At 33.4% G+C, this 23,222-nt stretch overlaps 2 protein-coding genes across 3 annotated transcripts in view; one reads left to right on the top strand and one right to left on the bottom strand.

The window, feature by feature from the left end:
• Window positions 1-7,610: 7,610 nt before the first annotated feature.
• Window positions 7,611-15,221, top strand: LOC141683669 (squalene synthase 2). Of its 2 annotated transcripts, none has more exons than XM_074488418.1 (14): window positions 7,611-7,965; window positions 8,804-8,846; window positions 9,141-9,230; window positions 9,963-10,038; window positions 11,164-11,233; window positions 11,497-11,640; window positions 11,763-11,867; window positions 12,058-12,204; window positions 12,643-12,718; window positions 13,537-13,625; window positions 14,220-14,311; window positions 14,423-14,468; window positions 14,611-14,680; window positions 14,845-15,221. In XM_074488418.1, coding segments are annotated over exons 1-14 (1,245 nt in total). In that variant the 5' UTR covers window positions 7,611-7,770; the 3' UTR covers window positions 14,847-15,221. The 2 variants fall into 2 exon arrangements, with proteins under 2 accessions (XP_074344519.1, XP_074344518.1); XM_074488417.1 differs by having other exon boundaries at window positions 7,612-7,965; window positions 14,420-14,468.
• Window positions 15,222-16,250: 1,029 nt separating this feature from the next.
• LOC141686719 (SH3 domain-containing protein 2-like) overlaps window positions 16,251-23,222 on the bottom strand; it is a 10,648-nt gene continuing 3,676 nt past the window's right edge. Inside the window, exons 2-10 of the mRNA XM_074491767.1 lie at window positions 21,312-21,431; window positions 20,889-20,958; window positions 20,648-20,799; window positions 19,301-19,402; window positions 18,904-19,104; window positions 18,757-18,819; window positions 17,442-17,594; window positions 17,208-17,282; window positions 16,251-16,578 (exon numbers count right to left, since the gene is read on the bottom strand). Of these exons, the coding sequence (XP_074347868.1) occupies window positions 16,462-16,578; window positions 17,208-17,282; window positions 17,442-17,594; window positions 18,757-18,819; window positions 18,904-19,104; window positions 19,301-19,402; window positions 20,648-20,799; window positions 20,889-20,958; window positions 21,312-21,431 (1,053 nt within the window). The 3' untranslated portion in view covers window positions 16,251-16,461. The remainder of the gene's footprint in view (window positions 16,579-17,207; window positions 17,283-17,441; window positions 17,595-18,756; window positions 18,820-18,903; window positions 19,105-19,300; window positions 19,403-20,647; window positions 20,800-20,888; window positions 20,959-21,311; window positions 21,432-23,222) is intronic.

Raw genomic sequence — 23,222 nt, 5'->3', positions numbered from 1 at the left:
GAAAGGCCTTACTTGCTTGTTGAACGTTTTCCTTATTTATTTTGGATTGTTAGTACTTAATTTTTGAACTATGATAATCATCCTTATCAGTTGCTTATGTAATTTTCTTTAATGAAGTACTTGAGATGTTTTACCTCTACTTCTAATTTTATTTTATTTTTCGTGAAGAAATATGGCCAGCAACCTCTCATTATGTGCTATAAAAGATGAGGAATCTTTTTGTTTGGCAGATAGTGCAACCACACATACAATTTTAAAAGATCAAAAATATTTTTCGCATCTAACATTAGCCAAAGCTAATGTAAATACAATATCGGGTGCATCAAATATAATTGAAGGCTCCGGAAGAGCAAGTATAGTGCTACCTAATGGTACATGTTTGTTGATTGAAAATGCACTATTCTCCACCCGATCAAAAAGAAATCTTTTGAGTTTTAAAGATATACGCCACAATGGCTATCATATTGAGACAACAAATGAACTTGAAAGTGAATATTTGTGTATCACGACTACTATCTCAGGGAGGAAACATGTGATAGAAAAACTCCCATCATATAATTCTGGATTATATTATACTTTCATAAATCCAGTTGAGTCACACATGACTATTAATACAAGATCTGTTGACCCGACAAATTTTATTATATGGCATGATCGTTTAGGCCATCCGGGTTCAACAATGATGCGAAGAATTATTGAAAATTCAAATGGACATCCACTCAAAAACAAAATTGTTCCATTGTCCAAAGATTTTTCATGTGTTGCTTGTTTTGAAGGAAAATTGATAACAAAACCATCCCTTGTGAAAGTTGCAATCGAATGCCCAAAATTTTTGGAGCGAATTCAAGGAGATATATGTGGACCAATTACCCCATCTAGTGGGTCATTTCAGTACTTTATGGTACTCATTGATGCATCAACAAGATGGTCACATGTTAGTTTATTGTCCACTCGTAATGTTGCTTTTGCACGACTCCTTGCTCAAATAATTCGATTACGAACACAATTTCCTGATTATAATATAAAGAAAATACGATTGGACAATACAGGAGAATTTACATCCCAATCTTTTAAAGATTATTGTATGTCTATTGGGATTGAAGTGGAGCATTCTGTTGCCCACACACACACTCAAAATGGTCTTGCCGAGTCTTTCATTAAAAGGCTACAACTAATTGCGAGACCATTACTTATGAGAACAAATTTACCACCTACTGCCTGGGGACATGCAATATTACATGCGGCTTCTTTAGTTCGGTTAAGACCGACTTCTTATCATAAATATTCCCCACTGCAACTGGTAAATGGTCAAGAACCAAATATCTCTCACTTGAAAATTTTTGGGTGTGCTGTTTATGTTCCAATATCCCCTCCCCAACGAACAAAAATGGGACCCCAAAGAAGATTAGGGGTATATATTGGATTTGATTCTCCCTCAATTATTAAATATTTGGAGCCCAAGACTGGTGATTTATTCACGGCAAGATTTGCCGATTGTCAATTTGATGAGACAATTTTTCCTGCATTAGGGGGAGATAAGACAAAATTTGAAAAAGAAAAGCAAGAAATTTTGTGGAATGCAGTGTCCCTGTCTCATTATGATCCTCGTACAAATCAATGTGAACTTGAAGTTCAAAAGATTATCCACCTACAAGAAGTCGCAAATAGATTGCCTGATGCATTTACTGATGTCAAAAATGTGACAAAGTCACATATACCAGCTGTTAATGTTCCTTGTAAGATTAAACTTCCTGAAGAAGATAATAAAATCATGCTAGCAAATGAGTCTAAAGCACGCCAGAAGCGTGGAAGACCTATTGGATCCAAGGATAAAACTCCAAGAAAAACAAGGAGACTTGATAATAAAGCTGGAACATCAAATGACATCGTAGAATTGATGATCATTGAAGAGACGTCTTCCAAAGATGATCAAACACCTGAAATTGTTGACAATGAAGAGATCTCGATAAATTATGTCATTTCAGGAAAGAGGTGGAATAGAAAAGAAATTGTCATGGATGATATATTTGCATATGCAGCTGCACTTGACATTTCTGAGGAAATCGAGGATCATGAACCTAGATCGATCTATGAATGTAAAAGAAGAAATGATTGGCCAAAATGGAAAGAAGCTATTGAAGCTGAACTGAAATCACTTGAAAAATGCCAAGTTTTTGGACCTATTGTCCAAACACCTGCAGGTATAAAACCCGTCGGATATAGATGGGTATTTGTGCGTAAAAGAAATGAGAAAAATAAAATTGTGAGATACAAGGCACGCCTTGTTGCTCAAGGTTTCTCACAAAGACCGGGAATCGATTACGAAGAAACTTATTCCCCGGTAATGGATGCAACAACATTCAGATTTTTAATAAGTTTATCAATTCTAGAAGGGCTCCGAATGAATTTAATGGATGTTGTAACTGCCTACTTGTATGGATCACTCGATAGTGACATTTACATGAAAATCCCTGATGGGTTAAAAATGCCTGAAGCATATAGTTCAAGACCCCGAGAGATTTACTCAATTAAATTACAGAGATCATTATACAGATTGAAACAGTCGGGTCGTATGTGGTACAATCGTCTCAGTGAATATCTTTTGAAAGATGGATATACCAATAATGTAATATGTCCATGTGTTTTTATTAAAAGGACAAAATTGGGGTTTACTATCATTGCAGTATATGTTGATGATTTAAACATCATTGGAACCCCAGATGAACTTAATGAGACGATTGAATATTTGAAAAAGGAGTTTGAAATGAAGGACTTGGGTAAAACAAAACTCTGCCTTGGTTTTCAAGTTGAACATTTATCTACTGGAATCTTTGTCCACCAGTCTTCGTATATTGAAAAGATTCTTAAACGGTTTATTATGGATAAGGCATATCCTGTGAGTACACCCATGGTTGTACGATCATTAGAAAAGAATAAGGATCAATTCCGCCCAAGAGAAAAGGGAGAAGAACTTCTTGGTCCTGAAGTACCATATCTTAGTGCCATTGGTGCACTAATGTATCTTGCCAATTGTACACGTCCTGATATTGCATTTTCTGTCAACCTTTTGGCAAGACATAGTTCTGCTCCAACTCGAAGACATTGGACTGGTGTGAAACAAATATTTAGATATCTTCGAGGAACAATGGATATGGGTTTATTTTATTCTAAAGACTCAAAAGTGGAATTAGTTGGCTATGCAGATGCAGGATATCGGTCTGATCCACACAAAGGAAGATCACAAACAGGTTATGTATTCACATATGGTGATACCGCAATATCTTGGCGGTCTACAAAGCAGACTCTTGCAGCAACTTCTTCGAATCATGCTGAGTTATTGGCGCTACATGAATCTAGTCGAGAATGTGTTTGGCTAAGGTCTTTGGTCCATCATATTCGAGAATCATGCGGTCTGTTAGTCAATAAAGGAAGCCCTACTATTTTATTTGAAGATAATGAAGCATGCATAACTCAGACTCGAGAAGGTTACATTAAAGGTGATAGGACAAAGCACATCGATCCAAAGTTCTTCTTTACCCATGAACTTCAACAAAGGGGGGAAATTGATGTTTGTCAGATTCGATCATGTGAAAATCCAGCAGACTTGTTCACAAAAGCACTTCCTACATCTTCCTTCGAGAAGCTGGTACACAAGATTGGGATGCGTAAATTTCGAGATCTATGTTGATTTTCATAGTCGTGTTAAAATGAGGGGGAGATATAATGCACTCTTTATTACACGTGTAACACATGTACTCTTTTTTCTTCACTAGGGTTTTTCCCACAGGGCTTTTCCTAGTAAGGTTTTAATGAGGCATGTTGTTTATACGAGTCATTCAAGGGGGAGTGTTATATATTTGAATGACTTTTAACCTTACAACTTACCCCATTAATTCTCACACCCTTTGGCTTTTCATTTTACACCCTTTGGCTTTTCATGCTACTTGTAACCTACAAACTCTAGCCCTATATAAACCATTGTAAGATATGTGATTGAGATATATGAAATGAAAATCTTCTCTATTCTCTTAGTAATTTTGTTCTTGTAATGCTCTCTATATAATATATTCTATATTAGTTTGTAACACGTATATATTGTCGTAAGTTAAAATTCAGGGCACTTGATCAAAAAAAGTAGATGCAACAATGTCCTAGTATTGTCTTATATCACTAAGACAGTCTTTTTAGCCCTATTTTTAGGGCACCATTATGCATGCCTTATTTCACTTCTTTCAATAAAAAATTGAATCCCTCATTTTTTCACATTTCTCTCCACTCATATTTTCCTTTCCCTCCGATTGTAATTCATATATATTATAATTTTAATAATAAGGCACAATTATAAGGCAAATTGTTGAAGTTCAGAGCAAGTCCAACAATGTCCTAGTTCAAGCCTTAAATATAATATACAATATTATGTCATAATAACTTAGCACATGTATCTCCAACAATGTGCCTTATCCTTACTATGAAGTCAATATTTTATTATTTATGATTCCATCATTAAAATGCAATATATAGTAGATAAATAGAAAAAAAGTATTCATGAAAATTTATTGTAAAATATAAGTTAGGACAAGGTAAGACGTGCCTTAAAATGAGAACATTGTTCGAACAAGTTTTTTTTATCAAATGCCCTATATTTTTTTAGTTAGGACATCATACAAGGCACCTATTAGACTTAGAGGTCATTTGACAGATCTGAATAAAATTTCTGAATCATTAAAATTTCTGAATAATTAAAAAATTCTGAATTCTGAATGAATAATATCATTTGTTACATAAAATGAATAAAATTTATGAACAATCATAATTATATATTTTTACTTGTAACTTAATTTATTATTTGAGATATTATTAATATAAAGCATAATACAAGTCATTAATAATAGCTTTTTTTATTTAATGTAGGCTATAAACAATTAGTTTCTATAATAATTAATATTTAAATGTCAATATAACCGATAATGTCACATCGAATATTATTGAAAAAAACTTCCTTTAAAAACTTTATTAAAAAATTAAAAAAATAAACAAATAGAATACACACTCAGTAGTAACATCATTCATGTCAAACAAAAAAGCATGACAGAAGACCAGGGCAACGGTCTTAATGGTTGAGCTAGTATTTTCCATCTTACCGATTAAGAAGTTTATCACCCATTAAGATTCAAAAAGGAAGAACCCAAACAATCTTAATGGCTAAGACATATATGTTAAGAAGGATTAAGAGAGATTAAGATGAAAACAAATGACCCCTTACTCTCCTTTTATAATTGATTTCCCTCATATTTTACACATCTCTTTCCTCTCATCATTTCCTTCTAATTATAATTCATATTTATTTTTATTTTAATAATAAGACACAAATATAAAGCATGTTGTTGGAGTTAATATACAAAATAATTACCTTAAATCGCTAAACACTATATTTTATTTTATTTATAAAGGATTTATTATGACATTATTGGATTTGCTCCGAGGTAAATTAAAATAGCGGCACATCACATTACCTCAATCGATGGAACTGCTTCCGATTTTTAAAACTAATCATGGGTGTCACTTATGCTATCTTTAATAATTTTGATCCAAAAATCCAAATTTCAATTATCAATTTTTACAAATTTTGATCCAAATTTCTGACAAACTCCGATAGGGTGATCCAAATTTTAATCCAAGTTATCTTTTACATACTATGATATACAAATATTATATTAAACTCTTTATTTTTAAATTTTAATATTTAACCATTATCAACTATCTATATTATATTTAATAGACTGTTTAAATCAAGGACGGAAATTTTTAATATACGTAAAATAATTAAAAAATATATGCTTAACTAACGGAAAAACATTCATTTTAACCACTGCATTCCTGCGCTCTACCAACTAAGGTTTACCTTGGTTCACGTGGTTTGCAGACTATTGCGTGAGTACGTAGGTTTTACCTAGTGCGCACCCGAAGGGTAGCGGCTGCGGGTTACTTACGATAAAAAAACATTCATTTATTAATTAAGATATAAAACATAATTAACATTTATTAATTAATCCAAAATCAATTTTAAATCTAATAAACTAAAATATACTTATAAAAAAACTATTTTTTTAATTTTATATCAATGAATAGTGGTTGATCCAAATTTGGTTCACATTCATTTTATTAATTAAGATATAAAATATAATTAACATTCATTGATTAATCACAAATCAATTTTAATCTTATAAACTAAAATATACTAATAAAAAATATTATTTTATATTAAACTGAATTTGAATAAGTGAATAGTGGTGATCCAAATTTGGATCACCGATATTAACCGATCAAAATTTGTATCACCGTTTAAATCACTGTAGAAGGATAATATGTGATTATTTGACCCAAATTTAAAATTTTAGGTCACTGGTGAAAATGTTCTTAAGCACAAATCACATGATATATAACACCGAGTAATTTCTTCATCAAAATTATCCTTAAGCGCAATTCACATGACATATTCAGTTATCCCCTAAATGCAGAGTAATTTCTTCACTAAAATCGTTCATAAGAACATTATAAAGCTTTAGTAATTTTTAAAACCAAAATAACAAGCCCATAGGTTTTACTCAGTGCGCACCCGAAGGCTAGCGGCTGCGGGTTACTTACGATAAAAAAAACAAAATGACAATCATTAGTATTTTTCAGTAATTTTTTCACTAAAATCGTTCATAAGAACATTATAAAAGCACTAATATTTTTTAAAACCAAAATGACATTCATTAGTATATTTTTTGAAAAATTTACTAATAGTCAAGTAGAAGAATAAAAAATGCAATGGGTTAAAAACTAGAATCAATTATTGAAGTGCTTCCTCCCGGATCCAATCAACCAACCAAACCTTACGACTAGTTATGGCCAACTAGTAACATCCAACCAACAACTTTGTGATTTGCTGCTGACATTTTTTTAAAATATTAAAAATTGCACTTTATCCTTATCGTTCCCGTATTTCGAATTTAATCTTTTTTCATGTAAAATTTTATTCCATTTTCGTTCACAAAATTTTATTAGAAATCGGATATTACTTCCTTTATTTTTTAATATTGACTTTTTAATATTGACGCTTTGACTTCCTCTATTCTTTAATAATTAAATTAATTACTTTTTTAATAAAATTAAAATATCTTATACTCTTATTCATAAAACATTTTAAGTTAGCTATATTTTTAAGATTCCAAAATACCAAATAAGATTCTTAATTTATATAAAATCGATTACTTTTCTTTTATATATATATATTTTAAAAAATATTACACTTTAAACTAAATTATATATATATATATATATACAGTTAAACCACGATGAATGAATACCCTCGGAATCGAAATATTTTATTCATTAATCGAGATTATTCAAGGTCAAAAATATATTGTATATATTATATTTCGACCAGAAAAAAATATTTATTTACCGAAATTATTCGTTTATCATATTTATTTATCAAGATTTTACTACTCTAATCGAAAAATAGACTATGATTAAAAAAAATTCGAGGTGTCAAAAGTTCGAATCTTGGCCGAATCCGGTGTGGGGGGTTAAAAAAAAGAAACAGATCGAATTTAAAACAGAACGGTTACGGCCTACATTTGTATCGAGGATCCACATCTCTAACCTGTTGTTCACAAAACACTGAAAAAATAAAATATAAATCTCATCTCAAAATCACATTGCAAATCTCTGTTTAATAATTGTATCGATTTCGATTTACAATTGATCTCGAATTTGTTAGGAATGGGAAGCTTGGGAGCTGTATTGAAGCATCCTGATGATTTGTATCCACTTTTAAAGCTTAAATATGCTGCTAAACACGCCGAGAAACAGATCCCACCGGAGCCACACTGGGCGTTCTGTTATTCTATGCTTCATAAGGTTTCTAGAAGCTTCGGTCTCGTTATTCAACAGCTCGGTCCACAGCTTCGTGATGCTGTACGTTTTGCTCTATTTGATTCCCAATTTGCGTGTACTTATCTTATATCGTGTCGTTTTCGTGCTCTTGTTTGTTTCAATTTGTGTAATTGGGTGTGTTTATGTATTGATGTGTGTTATTTGTTGTGTTTAAGTCGAAAATGCTGAAATGAAATTAGAATCTGATATTTTATGCTGTAAGTTTTACCGGATTCGATTCATTCAGCGGCTTATCTTATATTGTATCGTTTCGTGCTCGTGTTTGTTTCAATTTGTGTAGTTGGAAGTGTTTATGTTGTGAATCGTTATTGATGTGTGTTAGTTGTGTTTTAGTCGAAAATGCTGGAATGAAATTAGAATCTGATATTTTATGCTGTAAGTTTTACCGGATTCGATTCATTTCGCGGCTTATCTTATATTGTATCGTGTGCTTGTTTTACGTGCTCGTGTTTGTGTGAATTTATGTAGTTGAATGTGTTTATGTTGTGAATTTGGTATTGATGTGTGTTAGTTGTGTTTTAGTCAAAATTATAGAAATGAAATTAGAATCTGATATTGTAAGTTTTACCTGATTTGATTCATTCGGCGGCTTATCTTATATTGCATCGCGTGCTTTGTTTTCTAGTTGAATGTGTTTATTTATTTAGTGAATTGTTATCGATGTGTGTAAGAGGTTGTATTTTAGGTGACAATGTTGAAATTAGAATCTGGAATTAGGTTATTTATACAAGTTTATGCGTAAAGTGATTTCATTTTATATAAATATATATATGTCGTATAAATGTGTGGATCATATTTTTGAGCTGACATATCCACAAGCATCTATTTACATGTTTTATTTATGTTTCACTCTATGCAGGTGTGCATTTTTTACTTGGTACTTCGGGCTCTCGACACTGTTGGTATGTTATTTTGTGTTAACCTTGTGTATAACTTTTTGCATTTTTGGGAAGTCATGTTGATGTGCCTAATGTTGTTTGCTTATTTATGGTTAATTCATTCTCAACGTACTTCTTTACGTTCTCCCTTTCTTTATGCATATCCTCTTTTCTTTTTTCTTAATCCACAGCAGCCCTGATACTTCATTGTGAAGTTACATACATTAATACAGTTTAGTGTCACGTGCTGCTAAGCATTCTTATATTTTTAATATGTTAAACATAGCCTTATGCAGTTACATTTCTTCCTTTCTACAGAGGATGACACAAGCATATCCGCAGAGGTTAAAGTACCTATCCTGAATAATTTTCATCGCCACGTATATGATAATGATTGGCACTTCTCATGTAAGTTCACTGTTCTCCTATGTGCCACCATTCCCTATACTTTATTGATTCGGCCTCTAATTTACCTGAAAGTGGTCTTTTTGTTATAGTTTAGGCTCCATGATTTACTTTAATAATGAGTGGTTTTAGATCCTACTCATGGAGATGCAGAGTGGACAAAAGTATTTTTCTAATTGCATTTCATTGTGAAATGTGCTATTTTGCTGCCATTACTTACAGTTGATAGGGAAATTTGACTAACTTTAAATCGGTATACTTCTAGTGTTCCATGCTGTGTTGATGAAGAAATCACATGAAGCATTAATCATAATATACTCCAAATTTGCTTTTCTGTTGTTAGGGCACTTGCAAATTATCGCTATTGTTCTTCATAGTTTTAAATAAACTATTAAAACATGTAAAGTGGAAGCTAACGTTATTTTCAAATGTTTATACATTCCCCAACATCACAAAATGCACATTCAATAGGAAAAAAGCAAGATATTATTATTAAAAAAACATCATAACATGACTGAAGTTATTATTCAGACTTGAATAATTTTCGTCATCAAAATTTACTAATGTACCACTGGACTCTTTGACTTTCTTCACTTGAATAGAGTTGTATGGGTTAAGACTCGGTATCCCCTGTAGGGGAGGCACTTATAAATGATAACAAGTTGTCTGTAATCTTATATACTTGATATCTATATTTGAACTTGTTGCTAATCTGGCTTTCTTACTCGGGTAAAGGTGGTACGAAGGAATACAAAGTTCTCATGGACGAGTTCCATCATGTTTCTAATGCCTTTTTGGAGCTCGCTAAAGGGTATATCCTAACTCAGAATATTGATCTCATTTATATTTTGAATTAAATGGCTGTGAATAAGTTTGTATAAATCTTTCTCGGCAAGATTTATCAGGATTAATATTTTTGTGGACTTTAGAAAGGTATATTAAGCAAGCAGACTATGCATCATGATATTTACTCTTTTTTCAGCGACTAGTATTTTCTATACACTCTGTAGATAAATTCTGGATAGTAGTAAGCTGGTGATGTTACTTTAATTGACAGTAACATGTTAGATCACCTAATGACTGGCTGGAAAATTTACAAATTAGTGTATGTGATAGATGCAGGCAATACATATGTGGAGCATTATGTTATGAATATTATGTTTCAGGAAAATACATATAAGTTTTAACAGAACCTCTGCTTATTATGCAATAAAAAAAATGCAAACTAGTAACAATCTAGCCTCAAAATGCTGTCTGTTTGCTGTTTTCAATAAATAGTTTAATTTTGGAGGGTCTGTTGCTTCCCTACTATTTACAGTGATCAACATCTCTGCATATATCTATTTGTTTACCTATTTTTACATCAGTTTCTACCGTTTCTTCTTTTAATCGTTTTGAGTTATAATTTGGGTGATTACTAGTATTTAAAAAAAAATCACAGACTAGTGTCTCATGTATAACCCCCCCCCCCCTTGTGTGTCCAAATGGTGAATGGCCCAAATGTAGTCAAAACGAAGGTGGCTATGCTCCCACTTTCCTCGACTGCTACTTTCAGTGATATAGAAATTCCTCATTTGGTGATTCTTACACCTTGTGTTTCTTCCCTTGTCATCTGGTAGATGTGTCTCACTTCTTTTGAGAGTTGTGTTCAGATCTTCCATTAATGTTGCAAAATGCTAGGAATCCAAGTTTACCATTTCTAATGACATCTGGATGAGCAAACATCAAAAGTCTATAGCATTTTCTATAATCTTAAAGTCCAAACTAATCATTTTGAGTTTGTATTAGGACCACGTGACACAAGTCCCGTCTGTGAATGCATTTACTTATCACTATACTCAATAGTCTCTTAGCATAGTTTTCAACCACTTCAATATCTTTTATTCAGATTCTGAACATCTGATGAGGTGTCTTTATTTTTTGAATCATTCTAAAGTTACCAGGAGGCAATAGAAGATATCACCATGCGAATGGGTGCAGGAATGGCAAAGTTTATATGCAAGGAGGTAAGTAATGGATATCATGAAAGATTAAAGGATATACACCATCTTTTCCTCATTTGATAGGTTTTATGTTAATTTTTATGTGGCTCCCCAGCTAACCCTTATTAAGATTTTTAAGAAAAATACATGAAATAAGTTTATGTACGAGTATATCCCGAGAGACTCAGATACTGGGTTGACTTCAAATTTATATTGTCTTGAAGCTACATATTACTTGTTAGTAATTCTATTCTATATGTGCCACTTATAAGTTTCTTGTGTTACAGGTAGAATCCATTGATGATTATGATGAATATTGTCACTATGTAGCAGGACTTGTTGGATTAGGGCTGTCAAAGCTATTCCATGCTTCAGGGGCAGAAGATCTGGCTACAGATGCTTTATCTAATTCAATGGGTTTATTTCTCCAGGTATTCATATTGACTTCTTAAGACTATATAAAAATGTGTTAAAATTCTTGAAAGAAAATGTTGATTAAAATTAAATTAGTGTATAAAATGATGTTTTGCACTGTTTTCTTAATGTATTGCAGAAGACAAACATCATCCGAGATTATTTGGAGGACATTAATGAGATACCAAAGTCACGCATGTTTTGGCCTCGCGAGATCTGGAGTAAATATGTTGATAAACTCGAGGTTTATCTCTTTCTGTTACTAAATAAGAAAATCTAGTTTTATTACTTTATATACTTGTCTGACCTCAAAGAAATGAAAACATTACTGGAAAACTAGGTAATCAATGATTCGAAATATAATAATGGTTGTTGTGAATTATTTTTCAAATTTGGGCTACTTGGCATGGCATCATGGCTTTTATGTGAATCAGGACTTAAAATCTGAGGAGAACTCAGCAAAGGCGGTGCAGTGCCTTAATGAGATGGTCGCAAATGCTCTGATACACGCAGAAGACTGTCTACAATACATGTCTGATTTGCGGGATCCTGCCATCTTTCGGTTCTGTGCAATTCCACAGGTACATTATTACAAGGAACTCCATATATCTTATAAAATTAACTGGAATCGAATGTTTTTGTGGTTTAAGAATATTTAGCTTTTTTGAAATTTTACTTTTTTAAATCTGAATCCCTAAGATTCAAGATACACGCTGAGCTCCTACCTATACTTTGAAGGAATTCCTCTTCTTTTCCTTTTTTATTTTATCCCCATTCTTTATCTTATCACAGATTATGGAATCTGTATTATATGCAATGTTAGGTTTGACCTTGCATAGAAAATTCCGATAAATCTTCCAGCAGACACAGCCAACAGAGACCATTTTTGTTTCTTAACTGGATATCCCACTGCGAGTTTGTAGGCATCAGCAGAGCACTGTTTTCTGCATAGTACTGCATTTATTTTCATGTTATTCATGCCTGTCTAAAAATTTGCATCTGATGTCAAATTTTATCAGATAATGGCAATTGGAACGCTTTCTTTATGCTTCAACAATATTCAAGTCTTCAGAGGGGTTGTGAAAATGAGACGTGGTAAGGTTACTCTTGAATTGTTCTCCTTGACATACCATATTAGCAAATGTCGTCAATCCCTTTATAACACCATTTAATGTATTTACCATCGCTTGATAGTTGAATATGATTGGTGGTGTTCTGGAATACCAAGTCCATTACGCTCATTTATAACTTCCCAGTAGTAGAGAGTGAAATAAAGAGGTTAACTAATCTTCAGATTTCCACTAATTTTGTTATATGGATCAGAATTTCTACATGCCCCAGACTTTCTCTGTGATCTTAGGTGATCTTAGGTGAAAAGGTGATATCTACACCCTTTGAAAATAGGCAAATTTCCCTAACACCATGTATAAGGAAAAACCAGATACTGTCTGCTAATAATAGAAATTTCGACAGCTGCTTAATCAAGACCTCGAGTTAACTATCAATAAATTATTATGTTTAGCAGTTCTAATCTATTCATTATTTGGGCTGTTGTACACGTAGAGTATGACAGTTTTATACTAGGTGTCCTATATCAAAAATGCATTCATTTAGATTCTGAGGCCCATATTATTGTTTACGATACTATTCATTCACTTTCTTTTCTTAAAATTAGTATTTGATAAACCCAAGCCAAGAAACCATTATTTTCCCTTTTCATGCATCATTCTTGTTTGAGCATAGAACTTCCTCCATGTGTTATGTATCCATGTACATTATGCACATAAAATATTGAAGTAATAATTAAGAATTTTGGATGTCAGTTGACTGTTTTGAGGTGTATTTATAGACTTAGTGGTTCCGGGTATAGTTTCTTGAAATGCTAATGTATATATTATGGTTTTGTCTTCTAGGTCTCACTGCTAAAGTTATTGACCGAACAAAAACAATGTCCGACGTATATGGTGCATTCTTTGATTTTTCTTGTTTGCTGAAGTCTAAGGTATGTTATCATACATTTAGCTAATTATTATTCTTTCTTAACAATGCATCGACAGTGATGTTCTACACGTATTACTGTATAGTGTATATCTATGATATTAGCATTCAAAATGAAAGTCAAATAGAGTAAAATGTGCGACATCAAGGGTTTGACATATTGCTCCAAAGGTTACTATTATCTCAGGTTATTTGTTGTGCACTACAAAACTAGTAAACCTTTTCCTAATTTCATTTTCATAAATGCGATAGATATCTATTGCAACCCGCTTCAGACCAACTATAGTTACCATCATATTCTCTTTTACAATGTTCAGAACACGAGAGAAAGGGAAAGAAAATACATTTACAAGGTTATGCAGCCACCTCTGTTTTCCAAGTTCAAAACTCAGTGGATATGTGGCAGAACACTTTCAAGTCAATTTGAAATTAAAGACTTTTAACAACTGCTACAATATAATTATAGAGCCCCCTTGTACCAAAAGAATGTGGCTAATGTCTGATTTTCCTTTTGTATATCCTCTTTTGGTCAAGAATGCAACTTCTCCAGTGTTATGTTGTTAACAGTAGTGAATGTATGCTGCATTGGCACATTTAGGTTGACAAGGATGATCCAAATGCTACGATAACTTTGAGCAGGTTAGAAGCAATTCAGAAAACATGCAAGAATTCAGGAGCTCTAACTAAAAGGTTTGTTTACCTGTTGTACCTGGGCTCTGATTTTCTAACTACTACCAAATTGTATTGTGCTTGTGTATTGTAGTATTTCTGAAAGTCCACAATGTTTCTACATTGCAGCAGAAGATCATACATAATCGAGAATGAATCAGGATACAACTCTGTGTTGGTTAGTGGTTGCGTTGCTTTTCACTTGTTTAGATAAGACTTGACAAATTTTCCTTGATCATTAGTTACTCCTTGTGTATCTCATCTCCTTATTTTAGCAAATTACACCAGTGGTAACTCACAATATTGAAATTCCAATGCAGATCGCTATCATCTTCATCATTCTGGCTATCCTTTGTTCATATCTATCTTCAAACCTTTCAAACAATGCATGTAAGTTGATCCTTTGTGGGTATTGATATTTTCGATGTTGACTGTATAGCAATGGAAATATAAAATATCATTTTCGGGTTCCTTATCCTGGATGATCTAATGCTTACACTTGCGTAATGTTTTGTGGAGGACCTGATTTTTTTTTCTTTTTTTGTATTTTGTAGGATCCCATCTTTGCAAGAATTCAGTTTTTGAGTAGAGACGCACATTCTTATACTGGAGCTCACATATAATGTTGTACTTTTGACTTCCGCAACTATTACACATGTACTATTGTGTATCATATATTCTCCACTGCAAAAATCATTTCAACAAGAACATTGAGATCGAACTTGGAAGGTAAGAAGCTAAATTATGTCGAGCACATTGCAAAGAACCTCAAAAAAAGCCGAGAAGCAACCTCTTTCTTCTTTTGGATTATTTTTTTTTACGAACAGAGAGTTGTTTACAAGAGTTGCAAAAACTGCCTACAAACTATGTTCCAGATAATATAATGCAAAACTAATACATGATGCGACTCACCGGTTCAAATTCAAATTCACCGAATGCATTTTAATTACAATATTTTATACATTTGGTATAACATATTGTAAATTGCGATTTTATGGCTGTCATCTTTGGGCGCTTTTTCTTCTTGGTCTCGAACCTTTTATTCCGGTAAGATACGCCTGTAATATTGAAGAGCATAAGCAGAATAGAAGTAAAAATAACAGAATTTTCTTTGTGTTAGAATTAATTTTTTCAAAAAAATTAATCATGTGATCTAATTATCCGGAGAAGAACCTTTTTTTTCCCGAAAATCAAAATTTGAATACTTTGCTAATATGATAATGTCTTTACTATAAGTTGAATTTGCTAGTTTGTTCACTATTTTTTCAAAATAACAAAATCTTATCAGTCAATGTTGAGCTATTCTATTGTAGTAAAAAAAGTTCATTTTGAAAACAAGGTGTTGTTCTAAGTACTTTAAAAAAAAGGTTTAAATGTGCACTTTGCAATATGTTACAGTTATGGGTGTGCACTGTTTTAGAATTAAAAGAAGGGTCTTGTTCCGGGAATGTCAGATCTATATTTCAAGGGTCCCGATCTAAGAAATTTTTTTAACCCTTCCGCGGATAATTTTTTGCGGAAGGGTAAAAAAAATTCCTTAAATCCGTATACTTGAAATAATGATCTAAGAATTCAGGAGCAATGTATTAAATATAACTTCTATAACACACGATTGTTAGGAATTAGCACTCTTAAAAGAGATAAATTTTCTTCCGCTTTAACTTTCTGTCAACTAAGAAGTAACACCAGCGGTACTTTTGGACTGAAATTGGTCAACTGGTTGCAAATATAAGCGAGACTGAAAGTATAGGGTGCATTCTACCATTACTTCAAGTTTGAGACCAAGCTGACAAATTCTCGAAAAAAATGGGTTCAAACTGCAATTTACTCTATTTTCATATTATCATACATATGAACACCTCAACAAATGATCTTTCGTTTCTCAGTAACACAACCCTTTATCGGAAACACAAATACAAGGAAGACGAACCTAACAAAAAACAAAGTATTAAGCCTTGACTAAGCTAGCTGTTAATGTGTGCAGAGACTCAAAACTTAAGGAGAGATATTTTGATTGAGGCGTGTCTGCATACAAAGACAACTTAACAAAACTTGGATACATTTAGCAGAAAAGGGTATATAAATAAACAAAAAAATTGGTGAATGCTGGAATTCTGTATTTGCAATCACAAACGCATGTATGTATGCACATAAAACGAGCCAGCATTGCATTAGGATAAGTCAGCAATCTTGCTCGCAAGAACTCTTTCCCGTCTTTCAATGTATCCAAATGGGAACCAGCCTGCTTTCGCATTACATTCACCTTCTGCCCAACCGTTGTTAGATACCTACAACAACATGTTATCACAAACTTTTAATTAACAAAGTCATAGTCGGAGATTAATGGTTTGCTAAACTGTTGTAAGAAATCACAAGAGGCGCCTAATATCCTGCTGTATGTTCTTATGAAGTCTTATTTAGTTAATCAATTGTACACTTCAACCAGAGTACATAAATGAGGTAATTATGATGATACAATCTTATAAGCCTTGAAATAATACATTGCTAAAAGTTTAAAACTGGAAGGCTCAAGGTCTGCGATGAACCCCAAAGGCTATGTTTTCTAAAGTAATGTCTACAGGGGACTAGTCTCATAACCTACCCGGTAAATGCATCATTTGGTCTTTCACTAGATTAATCTAAATTTCAGATATGATTGGATGTAATTCACGGTAAAACGGAAGGACCTGGAGGCAAACATTATTGCTTCTAGAAGCATCAATCAATCAAAAAGCACACCGCTGACTAATCACTACTTGTGAGTTTTGATTGCTCATTACTGGTCTACTGTAACAAAATAAGTCTACAGCCACCGAATACAGATAATGATGCTTCTGAATCCAATGCGGTACATAAATTAACAATCAAGTGAAACTTGTAACTCATCCATTTGGTTAACTTAATGCCAGTTACAAACCTTGCGGACAACAACATAGTCACCAATTGACAAATTGAGCTCCACGTCAGATTCTGCATGATACGAGTATAAAGCCTACAAAATAGGCATTTAGGTTAAATTCCCACGAAAAATAGAGATCACAATGCTCAATTACAATTATGAGAAAATATATAGATATAATCATAGGCAGATTTCACAAAACGTGGACTGCGCTCAGTCAAACTATATCCAACACAAATTAAGTACACTCACTTCTCCTAGAAAATAATCCATAGCATCAGCTGTTCCATTATGTGTTGCAGTGAAAACATCATTTACTTCTTCATATGGTGGTGGTGGTGGAGGGTTATTGTCTGCACTTGTAGTAGGTGGGGCTGCTTCAATTCTCTGTCGTTCTGACATCATCTGCCAATTCCATAAAGGAAATACCACAATAGCTTAATGATAAAAAAACCAAAAACAACCTGATTTTAGTCTTTCAGACATCTCCTAACTTTAGGCAGGTAGCCAATGGCCCAAATTTATATCAATTAAAAAGATATGATGCAACTTAACTACAAATTTTGATGATACGAGCGATTTTACCTCTATCGGAAGATGCTAGTTTTATTCGCTGTGTATAGAATGTACTTTGGTGAGGGTACTCTTTTTCTTCCTTGAGTTTTTTTCCCATTGGGTTTTACTCTTTGAGGTTTTAACGAGGCCTTTTTGTGGGTTATCTTTTCAGACATTAAGGTTTTATTATCTAATCTAGGGCTGTCAAAAAAATTCGAAAAATCCGATATTCGTCCGAAAAATCCGCATCCGTATCCAAGAAAAAACGGATATTATCCGTATCCGAGAAAAAACGAATATTATTCGTATCCGAATTCGGCATATTCGAATCCGAAACTAAATACATATATGATATTTAAATTATATAAATATATAATTATATATAATTTAAAATTTATTTTTTTAGTTTATAGTGTGTGTAAATGTATTAAATAATACGTTTATACAAATTTTATATAATGTACACATACTTTATACATATATAAATATATTATTTATATTTAATCATAGAAAATGTTCTAAGCTTCCGGGGACATCTATGCATGGTCTTCGGTTAGATGATAAGCACTTTCTGAATGAAAGATGTGCTCTATCTTTGTTAATTGTATTCTGAATACAATTCATCAATGAATTCATTAATTACTGACAAAAAAAAGGATCACTAATCTCTATAAATTCTGCAAGACAAGTATGGTTTTGGTCTATCAACACATTTACTAATGCTATTATCTGATGCACCCAAAAAAAACTGATGCTATTAAACAGCAAAACTGTTTAAAATCCAAGTGATTGCAGGATCATACGAAAATACTGAATTTAAATGTGCACCAGTTTTGAGTTTGATTATCAATTCAAAACTATATCGATAATTGATAAGCCTAAACCCAGACCAAAGTAAATATAGTGAAAGTACTAAGTCTGCCAAATCAAAAATTTTAAGCAAGAGGAGCACAAGAGCCTTTTAGGTGTAGAAAGCTGCCTCTAGAAAGGCGTCAGCTATATAGATACATACCTCGCTTTCAAGCTGATCAAGTATCTGGAGAACTCTTTGATGATAAGCACGCTCTGATTCAACCTTTAATACAGAAGAAATACCATCAAAATGACTTTCTTACTGATGTAGATTTTGGCAATATATTATACTTAGTAGCTCCTTTACCATGGAGATAAGTCGTTGGAGCGTCAACCTTTGCTGCTGAGCTTCAACAGCAGACATTGCTGCCGTAGCTTCCTTTCCCAATATATTAATGTTTGATTTTAGATCCTGAAGCTTCGATTCTGCTGCTTCAAGTTTCATAACTATGTCTGGGTTTCCTGTTCCTTCTCGCACTTTTGCTTGTCGTCTAGAAACTTCAATGGCCTATCTAGGTTTGAGAGAGAACGGTTTTTAAAGCTTGTAGGAACTTATAAGACTAATATTGCTAGAAATTGTATCGAATATTTTTTTATCAAGTCAGAAAACTAGGAACTCCAAATTTATAAAATCACTCCATGTCATTGAAATTTTTAGAAGTTTGTGCATGAAAATAGCCAAGTAAAATGGTATAAAACATTACCTGAGATTCAGCCTCTTGACGCATTCTATCATAACGTTGAGCAAGATGTCTAGCGTCTTCAAGTGGAGCTCCCAGTACCATCGCTCTTAATGGTTCTGCAACCTAAAATCTCAAAATGTCAAAACAGCAGAAATACAAGGCTAGAGTCTATTATTGACTATTGTTACAAGGAAGATAGAATCTTGAAATAATAGAAGTTGAAACAAGAGAAGAAATGGAACATGCATAGCTATCACCAAAAGCTAGATTTTTCATAGTCAAACAGTCATACTCAACTCCACAGAAAAATATCACGCAATTTCCAACATATGACCATATCCAGGTTAGTAAAGACAATACTCTCACCAATTTATGTTTTACAGAACCATAAAACCAAATGGTCTTCTACTCGAACTCAAGTGAAATGTACATATTACACTCAATGAACCAAGTGCCGGTTACCCTAAAGTCTAATCTTAATTCTTACATAGATGTAAGCTTAGTAGAATATAAATATGAGCAATAGATCTATTTTTATCTACTTAAAAGATAAAGAATGCCTAAATAATACTTTGAATTGACTTCAAAAAAGATGTCAAAAGCTTTTTTACAATCCTCATTGTGCACTGCATCTTCTAAGAATAAGTTACTTCTAACAGGTTCCTGGAAGTGCCAGAAACCATCAATAAGAGATCTGGCATATCATAGGCGAACATGTGAGGTCCGTCTCTTTTTCCTTTTTTCTCTGCTATATCAGTAGATTGCTAAATTTTAAATTTTAGGGGCAAGTAAAGTAAATAGTCCCTCAACTTTTTGTGCATTCTATTTGATGTCCCAATTATTGTCACCGTACAACTTGAAAATTGCAAGAGGGAATGCAGATTCCAGCAGACTTTTTTCAGGTGAAGAAGACAATGGTACGGCATAAAAGAGAGAGAGAGATGGTGGCCACTATCTAATGGAGAGGTTTTCAAATCAGAATTGCTTGAATGTAGGGAGCAGATGCTAAAACACTGAAGAGTGTAGGGACCAAAAATTCATTTTTCCAAAATATATGAACAGTTGGGAAAAATACATTAACAAAGATAAAAGGTATGATTCGTCATCACTTTTAAATAATATGTCTGAGTAAAGGTGAAAGCCGTAAACAAAAGTATGGCATGATTTCGACTTATGTTAAGATAAGAACAGTTTGCTATCAGAGCAGCCTCATCTACACACCTTTAAGTCTCAACCATCCACAGAAAAAAAAAAGTATTTTGCATGATCCAGTACTCGTGTGTAATAAAACAAGTGCAGGGTTCGGCCTGGTCACATTTCCAATTTTTTAGATTTCATTAACCTGAAAAGGAAAAAAAAATGACTAACCTGTGTACCAAAAGCTTTCAGCATATTTCCACGTTCCTTTTCCATCTGAGCACGTGCACGTCCAAAACTTGCTGCAGCTTTTGACAATGTGCTGCCACTGGTACATGTATTCTCAACACCATATTTTCTGCTATCTTCTGATAGCTTTGTTCCTGTTAATCAAAAGATCAGAGTGTCAAACAAGCCATTGCTACACAATTTAGGCTACAAACTAAAATGACAGTAAGCTGAGCAAATTCACCTATTTCCACTTGCTTGGATCCGGTAACAATATAACCTTCTACGCCACGTACAATCTCCCTTTGAAAATGCTGCAAAAGAAAAAGCACTAATAAGTGATCATAATTCGTCATCATTTTTTACATGAGGTTGTGGGATATTTGAAATCTAAGCAAATAATGGTTTAAAAATTCTACAGCTTGCACTCTACCTACATTACTGAAAAGAAATGCATAATACAAAAAAAGGAAAAGGCACGATCAGTCTGCAAAGTTAGAGATGAACTAGGTGTCGAATTCGTTGAATATAGTAAAACAGATAATTCAACTTTGAGACAGTTAACATGCGAATGGTGACATTGGGCAATAATGCTATCCCTATCTTTAACATCTTCATCCAAGCTTTTAAAGACAAACATAAAAATCGATATGGAGGAACAAGAAACCTTGGCAGCACGTGTAGATATGTATAATTTTTCAAGTTTTTGGTGCTGCTGGAATTCTGGCCCATCACCAACAGAATCGGGACCTCCATAGCCACTACCTCCAAATTGTTTAAGGACAGCCTGAAATAAAATTCACTTGCGATAAACAATACATATTTTGGACTATAAAAAGACAACTAAATACATTGCCAAAATTATAATGCAAAGAAGAATGAATGATGATATGAAACATAGGAGCTCATTACATGAGGACCTAAAATGGGATCCATACCTCATTACATGAGCATAAGACCTTATTATAATCTAGCAAATGAGGAACTAATGGAATCCATACCTCATGGAACAATATTGGTGGCAAGTATATTATATTATCATATTACATTATATATTATCTTTGGTCACCTATATACAGACTGTCGAATAGGAATGTTGGACAACTAAATTTTGCAGCTTTCTTATTCTTTTCTAACACTCGGCTCCAATGATAAAAAAAAATACGCAAATGATTAAACAAACACAACTTGGCCTAAACATAAACAGGTGTCTCCAGTTGTCCCATATAACTGGTGTATTGTGTAATGTTGAGATTATCTTGCCATATCTAATACGCCAGCTTGGTGGCAGCAATGCGGGTATTGCTAGCTGAAAAGAGTCTGTAGATTAGCTCTGTCGTACCTGTATACAAAAGCTCTTTTGGATCAAGACATATAAAAGAATCTGCATTCAACCCCTTTTTGTTCTATATTTACATGGAACCACTGCTAGGTTCTCACACATATAAGCAATCTCTCTTTTTTCTCAGAGTTCCATCAATTTTCTTTTTTATGCCTTGAAAAGCACTTTCGATCTTTTACTCCTACTCCAACTGCTTTAAGATGGACAAAGGCTAACACAGATTTGCCATAAAGTCAAATAGCAAATATAATTTCCTACCGGCTTCCTACTTCAAAAAAATTCTTAAAGGTCTGTTGCTCCAAGATTGCCCACCCCCATTCTGGTGATAGATGAGGTATATTTATAGTGTATTTCCTAGGCCATAGTTCCTTAAATGGGCCTTGAGTAGACTCCTTTGGGCCTTGGGCCAAACAATTATCCCGCCGAAACTTTGTAAAGATCTTTAGATCTTTAATTTATATAGTTAGTAAAAATTGAAAAATATACGACTGGGTCCCTTTGTGCTGGTAACGTGTGAAGGATTCACAGAAAGCGGTGTTCAGGGCCCTTCGAGTTCTAGGGTCATTGGACTTCGTGTTTGTAAGACATATGTTCACAAGGTAATTTCATTTAACCTTTTGGTTGAGTTGTTTTTCTTTGTCATTTCGTTTAAGCTTGTTTTCTCGTTTGATCTCTCCATGTTTGTTACTTACTTTAGTTTTCTTCTTCTCTTTGTTGTCAGTTGGCTGCAGAGTTGTCAATTGGCTTTAATGTTGGAGAGGCTTCTTTTAGCTGATGATCGTATTAATGAGGCAGATCCTTTGAAGTGGGAGATCGAGGAGCTTCGTAATTCTAAAACCGAGCCGCCGAGGTGGAGACTCATGAGGCTGAGTTGATGAAAGAGAGGTGAATTGTTGATGGAACGTTATTAAGTGCTCTGGTTGGGAGGTCAACTCTTACTACTGATCGTGATTTGTTTAGTGCCTCGGTGAAAAGATTTGAATCTAAGGCAGCGGAGTTTGAAGAAATTCTGATTGAGTAGGAAGAATTGTTCAATGCCGTCAAAGGGGAGCTAGATGAAGCCCGCTCGTGCCCCACAGATTTCAAATGATTTTGGCAAAACGATACAGGAGCTTGTGTTTACATGTTTAGCTCCATTTCAATATAAAGGAATTTTGAAATGCTGCCTCGCCTCACAAAGTGTCCATCTCGCATAAATATTATTTTATTTTTACGTGGCTGCCACGCGGGCTGACA

The sequence above is a fragment of the Apium graveolens genome, chromosome 9 (genome assembly GCF_009905375.1).
Source record: "Apium graveolens cultivar Ventura chromosome 9, ASM990537v1, whole genome shotgun sequence".
NCBI classification, from domain to species: domain Eukaryota; kingdom Viridiplantae; phylum Streptophyta; class Magnoliopsida; order Apiales; family Apiaceae; genus Apium; species Apium graveolens.
This window is presented reverse-complemented; position numbering and strand designations above follow the sequence as displayed.

Coding starts and splice junctions, on each gene's coding strand:
- LOC141683669 (XM_074488417.1), top strand. CDS start 7,771: ATGGGAAGCTTGGGAGCTGTATTGAAGCATCCTGATGATTTGTATCCA. Junction 7,966..8,803: donor GTCCACAGCTTCGTGATGCT/GTACGTTTTGCT, acceptor CACTCTATGCAG/GTGTGCATTTTTTACTTGGT. Junction 14,469..14,610: donor CAGGATACAACTCTGTGTTG/GTTAGTGGTTGC, acceptor ATTCCAATGCAG/ATCGCTATCATCTTCATCAT.